At 36.2% G+C, this 19,282-nt stretch overlaps 2 protein-coding genes across 5 annotated transcripts; one reads left to right on the plus strand and one right to left on the minus strand.

The window, feature by feature from the left end:
- Positions 1 to 858: 858 nt before the first annotated feature.
- Positions 859 to 18,684, minus strand: Rs1 (Dead-box helicase Rs1). Of its 2 annotated transcripts, XM_073955043.1 has the most exons (5): positions 18,590 to 18,684; positions 3,522 to 3,645; positions 2,624 to 3,463; positions 1,688 to 2,420; positions 859 to 1,625 (listed from the first exon to the last, which is right to left on the minus strand). In XM_073955043.1, exons 2-5 carry the CDS (start codon positions 3,612 to 3,614, stop codon positions 943 to 945), a joined length of 2,349 nt encoding a protein of 782 aa, XP_073811144.1. In that variant the 5' UTR covers positions 3,615 to 3,645; positions 18,590 to 18,684; the 3' UTR covers positions 859 to 942. The 2 variants fall into 2 exon arrangements, with proteins under 2 accessions (XP_073811144.1, XP_073811142.1); XM_073955041.1 differs by lacking the exon at positions 18,590 to 18,684 and having other exon boundaries at positions 3,522 to 3,664.
- On the plus strand, positions 9,356 to 19,247 carry Su(var)2-HP2. Of its 3 annotated transcripts, XM_073955009.1 has the most exons (13): positions 9,356 to 9,652; positions 9,749 to 9,904; positions 10,428 to 10,499; positions 10,564 to 10,644; positions 10,713 to 11,021; positions 11,088 to 11,288; positions 11,366 to 11,566; positions 11,628 to 14,747; positions 14,811 to 14,921; positions 15,026 to 15,357; positions 15,412 to 16,390; positions 16,457 to 18,345; positions 18,412 to 19,247. In XM_073955009.1, exons 1-13 carry the CDS (start codon positions 9,592 to 9,594, stop codon positions 18,652 to 18,654), a joined length of 7,755 nt encoding a protein of 2,584 aa, XP_073811110.1. In that variant the 5' UTR covers positions 9,356 to 9,591; the 3' UTR covers positions 18,655 to 19,247. The 3 variants fall into 3 exon arrangements, with proteins under 3 accessions (XP_073811110.1, XP_073811108.1, XP_073811109.1); XM_073955007.1 differs by having other exon boundaries at positions 15,026 to 16,390; XM_073955008.1 differs by having other exon boundaries at positions 11,366 to 11,551; positions 15,026 to 16,390.
- Positions 19,248 to 19,282: the final 35 nt, after the last annotated feature.

Genomic DNA, 19,282 nt, shown 5'->3' on the forward strand with positions numbered 1-19,282 from the left:
TTACAACAAAAATTATTTTTTTATAAAGGGATTTGACTTTTCATATTCGATCAGCTGGTGTGATACCACTACCTGGTAGTTTTGCCATGACTCCGTCTTCCGAAAGTCGATTAAGAATAATCGATTATCCGGTTTTCGCAGATTCAATAGTCGACTACGACTTTAACTAGGCGTTTACACAAGACAGACTGTCTGCAAATACAACTCTGATTTACTAACACATGCATACATTTGTCGTTTGTCTCCCAGCTGTCCATCATTTTTTCAGAGACAGTAGGCTTAACAAATTTTTGACGTTTTTGAAAAAAAGAAATGAAACGATAATTGAAATGTGTTGAAAATAAAAGAATAAGAACAAAAACAAAATATGTGAACGAAAAACAAAAAGAAATCAACGATTTTCATTCATAATTTTACAACTGTTTTTGCAGTTGTCTGGACGCCTACGTCACACAGGCAAGTTTTGGGTTTTTGACAATCAATACATGTACTCAACTGTCCTGTCATGTATAAACGCAGGGTTAGAAATTTTAAGGCTAATAACCGATTAATCGATTAACCGAAATCGCTTTTACGTATCCCTAACCTATGTCTTCATTTGCTGTCAAAACATATTTTTAATCAAAAATAAATAACAAATATTTCGCTTCTATAAAAAATATCTGTGTACAACATCTTTGTTTAAGCTTCGCGAATAATATTTTATCGTTTTCTTCTAACATTTGTGGATATTTCGCGTAAAAAAAATTTGACAGCAAATGAAGACTACAACCTAACCTCAACTATTGGATCACCTTGTTAAATTCGCCTTGAAAAGAACCAAACCTCGACTTACAACCACTAACAAACAACTTCGTATTAATTTGTATATAAAAGTTTTATTTCACATTCAATAGTGTACATATAACATATGTAAATGAATTATAACCTAGATGATATAACCTACTTTTTCTTGCCTTTGTCCTTCTTTGTAAAGCGAGGCGCTCCAAAGCTTTTTCCCTTATTAAACTTATTTTTGCCAGCCTTGTTAATTAATTTGACATTGCTAGTTTTTTTCTTGGCTGTAATTTTACTCATTTTCTTATGGCGATTCGCTTCCGATCTTAGACGTAGTGCACCACTACGACTGATATCAGTTAAATCGTTGGTAAATGCTGATTGATTGCCACCACGCTTGTTGGAGCTATTTGATGAGCTATTCTTGTTGGCTGTAGTGTCAGATACTGCACTCAGTTTACCAGGACGTTTACGCATTTTCGTTATTTTCGCCCTCACTAACGATACCTTCTCAATTTCTTTCATTGCCCTTTCCTTAGCTAGTTGTTCAGGAGTTTTCTTTTTTGGTTCCTCCTTCTTTTTCTTTTTGGCAGCTAATTCCTTAACGGGAGGTCCATCTTCACCATCGCCTCCATACTCACGTTTTTGTTTCTTCTTTGGAGTTTCAGATTTCTTTTCCTTGGAATCTAAAGCTAAACGTTCTTTCTCCTCTTCGCGTTGTTTCTTTGTTTGGAACCAATCTCTATGTTCAGCATTGGAATTGCCCAGTAACTTTCGTTCAGTTTTTGACAATTGTTGCTCCATTTTGGCAAGTTGACGCTCAGCTTGCTCTTCATCCAAGATATTTTCTAAAATGGGAAAGAACTTTTTCATTTATACTAAAATGTATGTAAAGTGCACACAAACTTACGTATCTCTGGTTCCAAAGCAATTAATTTTTTTCTATATTTTTCAATGATCTCGGGTGGTATAATACGATTTTTAATGGATCCCTCGGCATTCTTTATTATGTCCTTAACGATTTTCCTTTCTTTCTCACCAGCCAAAGAAACTGAAATACCAGCCCTGCCAGCGCGAGCAGTTCTACCGACTCGATGAATGTAATGTTCTGTAGTTATTGGCATTACAAAGTTGATGACGGTCTTAACACCAACAATATCCAGACCTCTTGCGGCTACATCGGTAGCAATAAGTATATCTATTTGCTCATCTTTGAACTTCTTTAGTGATTCCAAACGTTGTTGTTGTGTCAAATTGCCATGAAGTTCACCAGCTCTTATACCGAGCAGGCCCAACAATATATGAAGTCTATGGGCCTGTTTTTTCGTCTGCACAAAAACCATGCAATGGTCGTGAAATGTGCGGCATATCAAACTGGCCAGAATAGGTTCACGGTCGCCTTCTTTGTCTTCACGAATCCGTATGAATTCTTGGCGCAAATTAAAAGCTACTTGTTGGTTGTTATTAACGAAAACCTTCACTGGCTTGTTTAACGAGACAGCGGCCAAATCCTTTACCTTTTCACTCATTGTTGCGGAAAACAGCATCGTTTGTCTTGTTTTCGAACATGAATTGATAATTTCCTTCATCTGTTCTGCGAAATATTCATCCAACATTCGATCAGCCTCATCAAGTATAAGTACCTATAACAAGCACAAACGTATTAGCGCGATTGTAAATCAGAATGGGACTATCAACAATTTAGATATTTCTATCAGGATACATAGCAACGTACGTATCACCATTGTTTTCCTCAGTATTATATCTAGGAGCGCAAGGATTGAACCTCATCATCTATATTAATGTTGCCTTTAATGCTGTGAACATATTCCACGATTTTACTCACCTCAATGGAATCCAAAGTAAAACTTGGGGTGTTCTTTATGTGATCAATCAAACGACCTGGTGTGGCTATTACTATATCTGGGTTCTGTCTCAAAACGATTTCCTGAGCTTTGACATCTAAACCACCAATAGCTAACCCAGCATCTATATTTGTAAACTGACAGAGCTGCTTCGTCACCTGGTAAACCTGGGCACCTAATTCACGCGTTGGCACTAATACAAGAACCCTAGTAACGGTCTTGTTATTCATTGGACGATATAACAGTCGTTCCAACGTGGGCAACATGTAGGCCGCAGTTTTGCCTGTTCCGGTTGCAGCACAACCACAAATGTCTCGACCCAGTAGGGCTACAGGTATGGTTGAGGCTTGAATGGGTGTTGGATATATATAACCCAAAACTCCAATAGCCCTCATTAGTGGTCTGGAAAGATTCATCTGGTAAAATGATGTGATGGCTTCATTTGAATCAATCGCTTCCTCAAATTGCATTTTCTCGTCCTCATTATCGCTATCTTCCTCATCACTTCCCACACGCTTCTTCTTTTTCTTTATTTGTTTTTTCTCCCTTAAGCGTAGGTTGTCGTGCTTCAGTTCGTCTTCGGAAATGTCAAGTTCTTCATCGCTATCATCATCTTTGCTTGCATCATGACCACCATCCCCATCACCACGTTTCCTTAAACGTTCAGCAATTTTATCATCGGTCTTCGTGCGTGCTTTGCGTTTAACATATTTCATCAAATCATCCCAAGTGTCTTTATTATATTCCTTTACGGACGACACGAACTCGAAACCCTTTTCGAATTCAGTAATTTTTCTCTGTTTGAGTTTTGTTGGTTGATACTGAAATTAAAAAGGTGAATATATTTCCGTTGTTTTTCTTAGCAAATACAATGCTCACCTCAACTTCAGCATCTGAGTCTTCGGATAAATTCTCGACCTCTGCATCATCCTCTATGGTAGTAATCAAATCCATATTTTTAATTACAGTCATTTATTTGAAAGTTATAGAGCAAAAACAGAAGCTACACGTGAAATTGAATAGGTAGTAGAGCTGGCAAACCATCGGTGGGAATATCGATATTATCGATACTTAATTTTTTACGCCAATATCGATGAATAGTTTTTTATATCGATATTATCGAAGTTATAGAAAAGCACCAAAAACATATGTGGTCTGTTCCTTTACTTTTGAAAGTGGTAAAACCGGCAAAAGTAGCAAAAGTTGTAATCTGCTTCCATATGAATTGTATGGTGTCTGAAGTAAAGGAACGCTTTTCGAGTAAAAAGTTGTAAAACTTGAAGATTCTTGCACGTAAAGGAACAGAGCTATGATCTAATTATGTCAAAATAACTAGGGATCTATAGATTGAAAGTTATGGCAAAATATATGGGGAACTATAGATTGAAAAGTATGGCAAACTACGTAGGGATCTATAGATTGAAAAGTATGTCAAAAAACTCTGAAACTTTCATACGAAACTTTTCTATTATTTTGGCGTTCTTAGGTCGAGTTCCCCAAAACAGTAATTTCATAAAATTACTTTAGTATGGAACTCGATCTATGAACGCCGAAATAATGGGAAAGTTTCGTATGAAAGTTTCAGCGTGTGGCTTTAGAGTAAGCTGCATTGCCTGCTTGCTTCTGATAAAAGAATAAAAAAGAAAAGGGCAACCCAGTTCGAAATTTGCTCGGCCTTCTTTATTCTTTTATTTTTATTATGTCAGAAATGAAGCAGGAAAGCAAGGCAATCAGGCAAGGCAGCTAATGTACGCAGGCCTTAAGTCCCGGGCCACACTACAGTAGTTTCATTGAAATTTTGATATGAAATTATGCGTCTCTAGATCGACGTCCATATTAGAGTAAAATCATAAAATTGCTGTAGTGGGGAATTCGATAATTTCATGAATTTTTTTTATGAAATTCACGCTAGTGTGGACCGGGACTAATAGGTTAGTCGACTAGAGTTGTGTAGTTCGGGAACGAACTAGTTCAATGAAATTATTTCGTCAAAAGAACGATCGGAACAAAAGCATAATAAATAAAGTACAGTTTGTATGTATTGCCCAAACCGAAATTGCAACAAATTGCATAGTCCCGGTCCACACTAGAGTAAATTTCATTAAAAAATTTCATGAAATTAGGTGTTCTTAGGCCGAATTCCCCATTACAGCAATTTCATGATTTTACTCTACTATGGAACTCAATCTAGAGACTCATAATTTCATGTTAAAATTTCAGTGAAATTATTCTAGTGTGGCCCGGGACATATAAATGCTCTGTTCCAGAATCTGCAAGAAGCTACTATTTTTAACCACGATACAATTTTTTCCTTTATGTTATCGAAATAAATAGTAAAAATTAGTAGATTCTTGCAGTACTGGAACAGACCATAAGTGTTCATTTATGGCAAAGTAATGATTGGTTTACATTTACGAAATCCACTCGATTTCAACTGTCAATTCCTTTGCGTATACGTCAAATGAAAACTCATCTGAAATCCATTGGATTTCATTTGACGTTTAAGCAATGGAATTGACGGTTGAAATCGAGTGGATTTCGCAAATGTAAACCAAGCATAAGCCCATGTTTATTGCTCTGTTCCAGAACCTACAAGAAGCTACTATTTTTTACTACGATAACATTTTTTCCTTTATTTTATCGGAAAAAAATAGTAAAAATTAGTAGATTCTTGAGTACTGGAACAGAACATATATAAAACGAATTACAGCATAGCTTCGTTCCCGTACTTTTAATGGTAAAACTCGTAAAAGAGAGAACTGCAAAAAATTTGTTCTCACACACACGTTTTTTGAAATAGTTCGGGAACGGAAAAATGGAAAATACGTCAAAAAACTGGAACAAATAACAAAGTCGGCGCATCAGCCAATCAGACGCCGGCAACCATGTTACTATTTTTTTACTCGCCCAAATTTGTCGTGTAAAAAGTGTTTAATGAGAGCGTCATTCAGCGCCATTTTTGTTTAAAGAGAAGTGAACATTTTACAACTTTTTTGTGTACGGGAACGCTTTTTCGAGTAAAATGTGTAAAAGTCGTAAAAATTTTAAAAACTTTTTAGTTCTGGAACACAGCTCATGTTTATTTATTAACATGGCGCAATTACCCAGGTAGTGGTACCACACCAGCTGTTCGAATATGAAAAGTCAAATCCCTTTATAGAAAAATTCTTTTTGTTGTAATTTCCCCAACAACATTGTTATGGATTAAGTATAACGTCAAAGCAGGAGGCTTGCGGTTAACGCAAAACAATTTTGTTTAAATGTACTGCATAAAATCTTCATACAGTAGCATGCGCGTTTATTTCTAAAAATGTAAAGTCATTAGTACAAATTACAATAACAAAAAACCTTGCTGATACTTACCGCAGTTTTTCACGTTCTCCTTTGACTGCAAAAAGACAAATACGAAGAATAATGGCATTGCAATTATCAAATGCCCTAATCAGAAATTGTCAAAGAGAGAGAATGGAGGAAACTGCGATAACTATCAACATCACAAACAGAAACATGATAAATCACAATGACGATCGATATCAATAGAATCGATCGCAAACACAATAAAAGCGCTTGGCGGCAACGTCAATAAAAAATAAATAATATGTAAACATTTAATAAGTGCCGTTCTGGAACAAACATAAAGAAAGTTTTGACATAACATATTCAAAATTTTACGATGCCACTACCTGGCTAATAATATGTTCACATTTACGAAATCCACTCGATTTCAACTGTCAATTCCATTGCTCAAACGTCAAATGAAATCCAATCCAATTCAGATGAGTTTTCATTTGACGTATACGCAAAGGAATTGACAGTTGAAATAGAGTGGATTTCGTAAATGTAAACATAGTATAATTGTGCCATGTTTATTAATCAACTTTACAATAATTCTAAGCGGCAAAAACAGCTGATCTTCATACCAGTTGTCAAAATGCATTATTGTGAATAAAATCACATACAAAATGTAAACAAGCAATTCACAGTAATGCATTATTGTGACCACATTTTACGTTTGGTATGATTTCATGTAACACCTTCTTATTCCACCATAATTACATCAAATCATACCAAACGTCAAATTTGATCTCAATAATGAATTACTGTGAATTGCTTGTTTACATTTTGTATGTGATTTTATTCACAATAATGCATTTTGACAACTGGTATGAAAATCAGCTGTTTTTGGCGCTGTACCTTATTATTGTGCCATGCATGATGTGAAATCATGAGCTGTGTTCCTTTACTTACCTGAGGTTACCATTTTTACCATTTGTTACCATTTTTAACCTGCAAAGCGTTCCTTAACCCCGAAAAGTGGCAAAACTGGAAGCAATTTTTAAGAGAGTGAGAGTGAAGAGAGAGTGAAAATGGCTTTCTCTGCTACCAGAGGCTACCAGCAAAATCTGCAGGTAAAAAATGGCAGAACTGATTTTTCGACTTTTGTTTGACAATGAAAAAGAAAATGGACGAAAAACGGAAGAAAAAGTCGAACGCTGACAAAACTAAATTAAAAACTGTGAAATAAAAGACGAACATTGATTTTTATGTTTCTTTTTGACATTGCTGCCAGATCTACAATTTTTCCGTTCCTTTACTTTTCTGTTAAAAATGTTCATGAGAGAGCAATTTTGACACTTTTCTCTTTTACCACCCTTACCATTAAAAAAGTAAAGGAACAAAGCTATGGTGAATTTGGCTTGATTTCGCGCGAAATCACGAAACGCCTACGAAATCACGAAACGATACCAAATGTAAACCAGCTATTAATCCCGCTCCACACTAGCGTGATTTAAGCTCTGTTCCTTTACGCGCAAGAATCTTCAAGTTTTACCACTTTTTACTCGAAAAGCGTTCATTTACTTCAGACACAATACAATTCATATGGGAGCAGTTTACAACTTCTACTACTTTTGCCGGTTTTACCATTTTCAAACGTAAAGGAACAGACCATTAATTTAAAAATTCTCGCGTATGACGCATGGTACAATTAGAAAACGTCAAAAAATTATGAATTCGCCATGAAAAATCAAAACAAAAAACTTTATAGACAAACCATGGTACAATTACTTAGGTAGATGCCTCAGCCCAGCTGATCGAATCTAAACCGTCAAAAAACTAGGAATTCGCTGTGAAAAATCAAAACAAAAAAAACCATATGATTCGGTAAGTAAGAGATAGCATGTGTTCACTTCACATTACAAACACAAGCGATAAAAAGAGACAACAAGAAACCATTTGGCGAAAATTTTGACAGCATGATACAATTAGGAAGGTAGATGCATCGGCGAATTGCTACAACAAAGCAACTTTTTTTGTAATGTAAACTGTCAAAATTTTCGCCGAATGGTCTCTTGTTGTCTCCTTTTATCGCTTGTGTTTGTCTTTAAAGTGATGACATGCTATCTCTTACTTACCCAATCATATGGTTATTTGTTTTGATTTTTCATGGCGAATTCCTAGTTTTTTGACGTTTTAGATTCGATCAGCTGGGCTGATGCATCTACCTTCCTAATTGTGCCATGTTTGACAGTTTACATTACAAAAAAAGTTGCTTTGTTGTAGCAATTCGCCGATGTTTCTACCTAAGTAGTTGTACCATGAGACCATGGTACAATTACTTAAGGGCTGTTTACACCATCTATCAATGTCATATGAGCTGTCATTTCTTTCACCCATTGGATATTCTCTATGTTTGTCAAAATTGACGTCATCCATACAACTTTCAATTTGTGCGTTCATACCTACAAGTGTTATTTTCGTATGACATAACCTATAAATATAAAAACAGCTGTTTTTGTCATTGTTTACATTTATTGTTGAGTTACAAATTTGCGCAAATTTTTAATTTTGGTTGAAGGAAAATTAATATCTAGCATGTTTGTTTTGGTAGAATAGGTTTTTGGGGTTATAGAGGCATTCATGTTTTGCCACAAAGCAATAATTTCCAACACTGCTCCTATCGACCAATCGATCTGAAAATAACAGAATAAACACCCTTTATTTACTTTTCTAAATACTTAAATATACATAACTTTCCATTTTCTTTTTTAAAAGATTTTGTTTTTCATTTTTTTTTTGAGAATGCCAGAAAACAGCTGATAAATTTATGTTTACATACGAGTATGCCGTATCAAATAGAGCGCTCCCTAAATGAAAAATTTACATATGAGTTGCCAAATCATTTTGATAGATGAAAATTTTCATAGTGGTCACACTATGTGTACAACATTCGCAGGTAGAAAATTTGACATCTCATACGACATTGATAGATGGTGTAAACAACCCTTTAGGTAGATGCCTCAGCCCAGCTGATCGAATCTAAAACGTCAAAAAACTAGGAATTCGCCATGAAAAATCAAAACAAAAAACCATATGATTCGGTAAATAAGAGATAGCATGTGTTCACTTTATAGACAAACACATGTGATAAAAAGAGACAACAAGAGACCATTTGGCGAAAATTTTGACATTTTACATTACAAAAAAAGTTGCTTTGTTGTAGCAATTCGCCGTTGTTTCTACCTATTTAATTGTACCATGCATGAGACAAACACAAGCGATAAAAAGAGACAACAAGAGACCATTTGGCGAAAATTTTGACAGTTTACATTACAAAAAAAGTTGCTTTGTTGTAGCAATTCGCCGATGCATCTACCTTTCTTATTGTACCATGGTATGACGTAAAATTGCGGCGTACTTTGCAAGAGCAAAACTGTCATTCATATTAGAAGGTTTGTACGAATTTGTGATCCCTAGTTAATCGGTATCGGAGACGCTTGTGTTTTGCCCTGCTTTTGCTTTTTGCAAACAGCAAAAATAATTAAGAAATTTTGATTTAAAAAAATTAATAGAATCTTTCCGATCTCTGTTATGCGTATAGTACACCTTGAAGAACTTAAGAAACGCATAAACTATTCGCAAAATGCTTGGATACGTTGTCTGGTGTTAAATGAAAATGGAAGAAATAGAGTACTTGGAAGAGTATGAAGATATTGTAATTCGTAATACAGGTAGATAAATCATAAATAAATCCTGCTCAACAAAGCATTGCCTTCTCACAGCAAAACATTGATTTACATTACAATGTGAATGGTCTTATATTACAGCTATTAACCCAGGAGCTGCTGAAGCCTTAAAGACAACCAAAACTAACGAAAATCTAGACGATGAAGGTTCCTCATCATCATTAGACCAAGATATATTCAATTGTTTGTTTGATGACAACTCGGACGACGATAACGAGGAACAAGTGTCTAAAAGTGGTAGGCAAACTTCATTGATATTTAGGAGGCAGAAATTTACTTTCACGTTATGATTTCATAGCCTTTAGGAAAAACGCATAATTTCAAGAAACTAGTGTACACGGTTTCATGTTTTGGCATATCTTTCCTTTACCGGCAGTATGCATTAAATTAATAAGAATTTACCACAGATAGTGCTTTCCGTCCTGATTCCAACGACGTATAACACTTTCTGGGGAAAAGAATACTTCCCGAGATATGGGTCTCTGAAGTTCCGAAAATTCCATAGTTTAATGGCCGGCTACTTAGAAAATAATTATAAATTAAAAAAAAATTGTGTTCCCGTTCCCGAGATTTGCACCTGTCCATAGGAGAAGGTATTAAAATCCCGGCCAAAGCCGGCTATTAAGATAAACTCACGATTTAAAAAAATTCAAACTGTCGGTAAAGGAAATTTGTTCATGTTTTCGTCAATTTTTCTTGTTCATGTTTTCGTATGAAACAGTGGACGCTGTATTTAAACAGTATATTTAATTTTTTTTAGAGTTGCCTAAGACAACCCAAAAGTGTGAATTGAGAACTTCATTGGACTCTTTAGAATTGTTAAACGATTTAGGTACATATATTATTATAATTATAAACTGAATATATAAATATATGTATGTATTTTCTCGATGTAGGGGAGCAAGTGGCGAAAGAATACGAAATCAATAAAAGTGAAGTAAATCTTATAAAAAATACTGTAAATACAGAAAAAAATAGTAAGTTTAAAAAAAATCCCTTTTAAAAAAATAACAAAGACAATAATTTTCACATTATTTGCACTTAGCATCCTCAAAGTCAAAGTTGGTTAATGCTCCAAAGATAGAACCAAAAGGAAGGACAGCAACGACAACAACTAAAAAAACGATTCCAAAGAAACTTAATGTTGGTAAAGAAAAAATCGGATCGGTTTCACTTGTTTCGGACAAATCAAAGCCAAGATTAACAACTTTTCCCAGCAGAGGACCCTTACCATCAACATCGAAAGTTTTGAAGAAATCGATTGTATCAAAGACGCCAATCATAAAACACCGTCCAGCAACAATTGTAAAGCCTGAAAAAATTATAACCAGCGATCCCGCTGAAGACCCACTAAGTATTTAAAATTAGAATCTCGCGAACGCTGACGATCTGTACACTAAGCATCACACTTTATTTCCAGATTTGGACGAAGTTTCATCCACTGAATCAGCTAATCTTTCATCCGTATCTGATATAACGGGAGAAACGTACAACAGCATAAGTGAATTCGATGATGACGATTATGACTTTACAAGTCACATCGAAAATATAGACGACGAATCAAGCAGTTCCCAAATAATTGATATATCGAATGATTCCAGTGGATCACGTTCTAAATTTGGTAAGTTTGGTACACTCTGAAAAAATCACATGAAGATAATATCTGCGAATGTTTGAAATGTACGTTTCCAAAAACAGATTTTCTGCGCGGTTCTACCCCATCGCCTGTTGTTTCAGAAGACAGAGACGAACAAAACGTACAAGGCTCGTCAAAAGAAAAATCTTCTCCAAAAATTATGGCCAATCATGAGATTATTAAAAACCTAATGAAGAAGGAAGGAAAGCCAAAGTTATTGCAACTCATAAACGAACAGGAAAGCAAAAGTAAAGCATCAAAAGGTTGGAACGTAATGCAACATAGACTTATTTGTTTTATATATGATTTCTGTGTGTTTTTTAGATTCTTCCAAAACTGATACATCAATGACAGGATGTTCTCAGAATTCTAGAGATACAGATTCTGGGGAATCCCAGGATTCATATTTATCAGTAGTGAATGAAATGCTAGAAGAGTCATATGCAGAAGCCATGAGGAATAAGCATGAAACAATGGCGAATCAGGAGGTTGGTGCCGAAATGGAAATTTCAGTAGAAGAAACTACTGAAAAGTCTACATCGGTAGAAGAAAAAACCAATGAGGCTATCCATGATAACAATGGCCAATTCAGTTCATCAAATATTGTCGAAAAGTCAGTTGACATTTCCATTACCGAAACAGCTGAAAAACAACAAGCAAATACATCAATTTCAACCGAAAATGTATTACAAATCGACAAATCTAGTAATGCGAATGCATTGCCCACTCAAGGAAAATCTTCAAACAAGATAGTATCAGACATCGAATCGGACAATGATTTGGATGAACGAGAATTTCAGGGATTTGCCGAAGTTAATATTAAAGATACTTTAGAAAAGCCAAAAGCATCTCGAATGGACATTCGACCTAAAGAACAGGATTGTCCCAAGAAACTACAAGACAAACCAGAAACTAAAAAGGAAATGGTATCGCATGAATCCATTAAAATATCACAATCCAAAGTTACGCAGGAAGTGGCTAAAAATATTATTAGGAATCCATTTGTTCATAGAAAGGTTAGAAATGTTTGCACAACAGAGGGAACCACCAAAATAGATAATGATAGTAAAAGCAAAGACAGAGCTACAGCCTTCGATAAGACTAGCGCGAAAAATCTTCCGAGTTCACGGAAATCTGACCTTGTCCACAGAGATAGAGAACAAAAGAATGACACAAGCAAACATGATGAATCTGGTAGTAAACCAATCATTGATCAGCAAAGGGATGAGAAGGCAAATGCAAATGCAATTAAAGCTGATTCCTCCAAGACAATTCCTATACAATCTCAACAAGAGAACGTACAAAAAACGTTAGGAAACAAGGACGTATCTGGAAGCAAAGAAATCATTGATCAGCCAAGAATTGAGAAGCCAAACAAAACCACAAATTCAATTAAAGCTGACTCTTCAAAGACAAATCATAAACAATCCCTACAAGAAAATGTAAAGACGATAGAAAACAATGAAAACAAATCGTGTGACAAGAAACAGGATGTTGATTCTGTCCAATTGAATGAAGGAACAAAGGCGCAAACAGCCGTTGTTTCTAAGAGTAATGTGGACCAAAATGAAGAATCAAAACAAAAAAACGCGAAGGGATCTGAAATAATTCTAGACGACGAGGGGAACAAAGTAGAAAAAAATATTTGCACACGTTTAGGAAAGCTTGAAGGGGATAAAACAAATTTTGAAGAAACTCCCAGGGATGTAAACAAAGATCTTGAATCAAGCAAATCTTCTGAAAAGAAGTCAATTGGAAAGGGAATGCCCAGTAAGCAATTAGCGACGGCGGTGCAAAGCAAAAGCAACAAAGCAGATTCAGCAATTACTGAGAAATATAAGGAGCCGAAAGATATTGTGAAAACTGGAAATAACAATAAAACCAATGATAAATCAGACCAGACGAAGAAAGTGCCGGAAAATGAAAATAGACCTGAAAGTAATACAAAGAAAAATTTTGAATTAAAGTCAACCACGACTAAAGATGATCAACGCAACATAGAGAAAGATGCAAAGAAAACCAAGCGGATTGAAACTAATCAGCATCCTAAGGAACTATCGTCAAATAAAGAACAACTAAATGTCGATCAACATAGCTTAGGGAAAGAGGAAGAACACATAAATGCCGATAAAACCAAGAGGATTGAAACTAATCAACATCCAAAAGAACAATCGTCAAACAAAGAACAACTAAATACCACTAAAATGGGAAGTAGCAAAGTGGAAGAAAAATCTCCAGGTCGCACAACCAGACCAGAAAAGAAAACCGAAAGTACGTCTATTCACACAAGGCTTAATAAAGTGGTCGATTTCGAGACAATATCAGAAGGTGACATAGAAAAACATCAATCACAAGGCAACAAAATTGTGAAGGATGCTTTAGAATACGTGGGCCGTAAAATTGTTCCAGAAAAAATTGACGAAGATTTGAAAGAAGACTCCACCAATACAGAGGATCCGAAGCGAATTATTCGTAAAACTAGAGGTACAAAACAGCAGAGTATCGAAAAACCAACCATATCCCCCCAATTAGGTAAAACCGACAAGGCAAGTGAAAACAATAATGATAATTTGATAAAATGTTCACCAAGAAATAAGAAAAAGGGCGGAAATGTTACATCTGAGCGCGATGAGTTGATGGCAAAAGAACTTCAAGTAGGGGAATCATCGAAAATTGCAAATTCTTCACATAATGTGTCGGAGCCCTGCATAAAAGAACATGTTGACCAAACTGCTGAGAATCCAAAACATTGCAATTCCAGAAGAGGGCGTATGGCAAACGAGTCGAAAGTCGAAAAAATTGAAGACTCAAAGAAGACGAGGAGTGAAATTCAGGAGGTGGATGCTTCAAAAAATATTCCGGTTACCGGTAATGTTGATTCACCAATTCATGATAAGACTAAGAAAATAAAGAAAACAATGCTAGCAATGGCAGACCATGAAAAACATTTGAAAGAACAATCTGCTGATCTTACCGTGTCCATAAGCGTATCGCCCAAAAAGCCTAAATCAACTACGAAACAAAGTATTACTAATGAAAATGTCCAGCACCACTTGCCTGCTCTTCATTTACAATCGAGTTCAGTGGAGAGTTCTGAGGAAGATAGAGGTGACAAACAAAAGTTAAAAATACCAGAAGGTAATTTCGAAAAGAATGGAACATCCTTGGAACGTGCAGAAGAAGAACTCTACAACTCCACAAAGCGAACTGAAAACACCAAAAATAATTCGTTATCAGCAAAGAGCAACCCCAAATCGACTACTAACAAAGAACATGGAATTGACACAAATGCGTTGAATGCATTACCCAACAATCAAAAAGAAAAGTTCAGCCCTACCACTGAGAACCCAGACAAGCAGGACTTTTCTCCCTTAAAAGAAAAAAGTGAATGTGTTGAACAAGTTAGATCATTGAGAAAGCGTACATTGGAATCACCAGCAATAGGTTAGATAGAAAAATATTCGTTCACTCGTTCGTTTCATCAGGTATTTTTATTTTCTCTTTAAGGTCACAAGTCTGAGCTGTCTGTAGGCTTAGAGGGTACTAAGAAACGATTGCGTTCACCAGCTCATGAACCTGAAACTCCACAAGCAAAGCGAACTAAATCGGACAGAAACGGTAAGTTGTTAAACATATAATTCCGCCAATCCGCAATTTCGATCAAGATTTATTTAATTAATAATAATACTTAATTTGTTTTAATTTAACACTTCCTTCTATAGCTCGAATTCGAAATATGGTCACCGAAAAATCTTCTTCGATGGATGGGATGAATACATTGCCGTCAACCGATGCAAATCCAACCACGGAAACGCAATTGGATTTTAAAAATATACCTGTGACAACTGAACTACTTGCGGAAACCCCATCGACCAGCACAGTTAAAAATCGGACTGATGTTTTTAAGCCAAAGCTTGCCGATAAAGGTAAATCTACAGAAAAGAAATTCCATTCCGACAAAAGAGGATTTAAATTGCCTAAGAATAAAAGCCAATCGAGTCGTTCGTCAGTGTTGTCTTTTGCCGAATGGATGGACAAAAACAATCAAAATGAGGTAACTGAAGAGAAAACTATTGAAAGTAGCAAACATAACGTCATTTCTCAAAAGCAAATAGAAGCTAAAAGTTCGGCATGCAAATTTGAAAGTGAAATTAGCCAAAATCCCAGCCTTTTAAAGAAAAATGAACGTAAAACGCCGCAAATTGATGACAAGCAACAAAATCAAGGCAGGACTACAATTTCCGAAGTGGATATCTTAGACCAAAATGTAAGTTCAAGCCAACGGTCTAGAAAGAAAAGACGTACTATTGGCCCTGTTCAGCAAAGTTCTAGAACTAAACAAAAGATAGATGTTAGTAGACCTTCTTCGGCCAGTCCAACCAAAGGCGATAAAGCCAAAAACAAAAGAACAGAAATTGATAAACTAATTGAGTCGATGTCGAAAGAAATGAAGGATGGTGGTATAGAAGACCTATTGAACAGAAGCGACCATGTGAAGCGGCAAAGGGTATCTTCCAAGAAAAATAAATCGACGACGGATTTAATGGCAGCGCCAGAAAAATCTCTAACGTCCAAAGAAAATACTATTGATAAACCTAACACAATCACTACTACAGGAACCAATAAAAGTAAAACAGCCCGCGATACCCCAAAATCTCACAACAATTGTCAATCAATATCAAATGTTAAATTTAAAAAGCCAATTGCACCCAAGGATCAGAGATTTGACACAATCTGTAGTGCCTCAATCCTTTCAATTGAAACGGAAAAGGCGCTCATTGATGAAATAGAAATAATAAACATGAATTCAAGTTTACTGGAACCACTAAAATACGGAACACCAGAAGAACAACCTAAGAATGCAAATAAGGTGAACAAACCCCCGCCCACAAATAACAAATATGCATCGAACACCTGTAGACGCAACAATTCTAAGCTCAACACCATAGGTTTACAATCTATTAAGTGTCGTAAACTGAAGGTCCGAATAAATCGACGAGTTGTAAATAATTATTTGCGTAATCTCAAAAAGGCGGATGCATCCCAAGCAGTACTGAACAGAGGATGTGGAATTAGAGCAAAACAAGGTATTTATGGCGCTAAATATTTGTGTATTCTTACATCATTATAATATTGCCTTTACCCAATTTTAGGAAATGTACTCCCCACTTCGATGCAACAAAATGACATTTTACCTGAGGTTCGTGTGCAGGCAGTTGGTAAAAGCATCCAACTTGAAGAAAATGCACAAATCTGCTATGATGTAAGCGAAAATAAGACAGGAAAAAATACCAAGACATTGAACCGAAAATTACCCTCGACTAAAGATGGAGGTCCCCCAACGATTTTACCACACATTCTACCCTCGTCTCACGTTGTGGAGACTAGAACTGAAAACATACCAAGTACTTGTTCTGCAAAGAACGGAAATGCCAGTTTGCAGCCTAGCCAGCCAGGTGTAATTAGGAATCCCACTGTGGAACAAGGTATACCAGTAGAACTTAAACATGAATTTTTGGACGAAACGCCTGGAGGGACGGAAGACTGCATATTGCCAGACACATCCACACTCTTAGCCAGATCCCATTCCATAACACAGGCTGCAGCCAATGCTCTCTCAAATACGAGCTTACCTACAGATATACGATTATTAACAGGCGACCCATTGACAAACATTCGTGTCCCATCCTTTGGTGTAACGCCAACGTTGATTGATGCAAAGGGAACTAGAATGTACACATTTTTACACCCAGCCAAGTATAGTCGCAATCATGGTAATGTCTTGCTTGATTACTGCTGTCCCAACTTAGATGGTCCTATGCCTGCAATAGATCCCACACGCATACATTCTCAAGTTCAAACTCCAGTTGTGGAATTGCCAGAATGTATTGTTCTCACGACCAAAGTTGTAACACTGGCAGAATTGGAAAGCAACTCCACTAATATACCTGAATTTATTCGGAGAAAAGCCGAGAAATTGAGGAGTAGCATAACAACTCAACATTCTCAACCTATGCCTTCAGGAACACCACCAGTTGTGAGGCCTGCAGCTGGTTTGTTACAGGAACCTGGCCGAATGAATCAAATTCACCCACAGTTGCCACTACCACCAACGATCCCGCCAACAACCGCACCATTGGTGATGAGACCACCACATTTATCACCTGGACCGCATTTGTCACCAACTCTCAACGCTCTTACCAAATACTTACCATCCACAACAACCATTACGCCCAAAATAAGACCGTCACTTCAGCAAACATTAACTAATCCAAAGGCATCCGTATCAGTTGTGCCTAAGGGGTTGGATTCGTTAAATGATATGAACTTAAATCTGTTACGGACGAACCTACGACGTTTCGATATTATGCTTAAAAATGCAGCTCAACCGTTTGACAAACTTACTTTTATGCAACGTCACCAAATCATGGAAAATATCATAAGTTCTGGCAAATTTTATTCCAAGAACTTGGAATGGAGCTTAGTTTTTATGGAGGAGTATTTAAAGCAGATAAATTCTGTGTCTTCGCACGATCTTACTTCTGACATTAATTCACCGGCTGCGAATAATCAATTGCCGCCTATTCAAATGCCACCATTGTCAGCAGCTGCAAACATGGTAGCGGCACCAATATCTGCGCCAAGCCATCGAATCCAAGTCCAAACTAATAAAAGTACTGCAATCAGGAAACAGCAATCATCACCACCAAAAAAACTCAGCGTGTCGGTAAATGTGCCCAACATAAGAAAACATAAAGTGCCTATCTACGATACAGAGAAAAATATAATCGGATATCAATTGCAAGTTGTAACTCCCCCAAACTCGACAACCTCATCGTCCACGCCTTCCAAGGGAATTCTGAGGCAGTCTGAAGGCAAGCCGGTGTCAGATTTAAGGAAGGCTTCCAAACGACCAGCACAAGGCTCTCCACAAATATTTTATACAGCACCCCCCTTGCAACAACCAACGCCCACCCAAGGGCATTTGAATGCGTTGACATACAATTTACAACAAGATGGATCCAACAAGCCTAGTTCTCATGTAAGTTCTTCGCATTTTCTCATCTTAATGTGAGTCACTATCTATCTTATTTAATTTATTCTACAGCAACACGGTTCTATTCTGACCACTATGCGTTCTGCAGGCTCGACGAACGCTAGTACTGAAACTATAACAACAACAACAATGGAAGTGAAACGAGTTACACGTAGCCGGGCCTCAGGTGTAACAGGTTCAAAAATTATAATTATGTCGAAATCGAATATAAATGAAGAAGCCATATTACCTGATGTCAGCCATCGTACAGAAATTAAGAGCGAGCAAGACGATGCGAATGAATTTGTGGGATGATGTGTCTTCGAACAAAGAACTTGTGGATATGGGTATTTCAGTGAGTGAAATAAAGTGAAATAAATTCATACACTATCCAATCATACTTACTAACTGCTTGACAAGATACAACACAAATATACATACATTAGTGAATGTGAATGCGTTTCAAGTGATGTCAAGAAACTTGACACTACTAATTTTAATTGTAATTGATACTTCTGTACGTATATACATATATATTAAATACAAAAACATACATATATAATATATTATTATAGCGATAAGAAAAGTATCTTTAAGAATGCTAACCATTTGTCCACATACATAAGATCGAATTGAAGTTATCTTTTTTATTTGTTAATCATATCTTTTACGAGTTATTGGAATCCGTATAAGCATTTTGCCTATACAAAAATAAGTCTTTAGTTTGTTAGAATTATCCGTTAAGCTTTTATTTGAACTTCAATAAAAACATAAAACCGACATGTTTGTTAATTCAATTACCTCTGTTGGAATTTTTCTACCTAAAAGCATTTTGGGCTTAACTTTCATTTACCATTAGGCCATGTATTTCCGATTACGCCAATAAAGAATAAAATAAATAAAATGTATTAATAAAATTTATATTTTATTTTTGCTCTGTTCC

The sequence above is a fragment of the Musca autumnalis genome, unplaced genomic scaffold (assembly GCF_047663935.1).
Source record: "Musca autumnalis isolate F117 unplaced genomic scaffold, ASM4766393v1 scaffold_5, whole genome shotgun sequence".
Taxonomy (NCBI): domain Eukaryota; kingdom Metazoa; phylum Arthropoda; class Insecta; order Diptera; family Muscidae; genus Musca; species Musca autumnalis.

What these genes read in the sequence shown, in the direction of transcription:
- Rs1 (XM_073955043.1), bottom strand. Translation starts at nt 3,614, where the DNA reads ATGACTGTAATTAAAAATATGGATTTGATTACTACCATAGAGGATGAT. An exon ending in TTACTTTGGATTCCATTGAG is followed by an intron (nt 2,421 to 2,623) that starts GTGAGTAAAATC and finishes TGCTTGTTATAG; the next exon opens with GTACTTATACTTGATGAGGC. An exon ending in TGCTTTGGAACCAGAGATAC is followed by an intron (nt 1,626 to 1,687) that starts GTAAGTTTGTGT and finishes TTCCCATTTTAG; the next exon opens with AAAATATCTTGGATGAAGAG.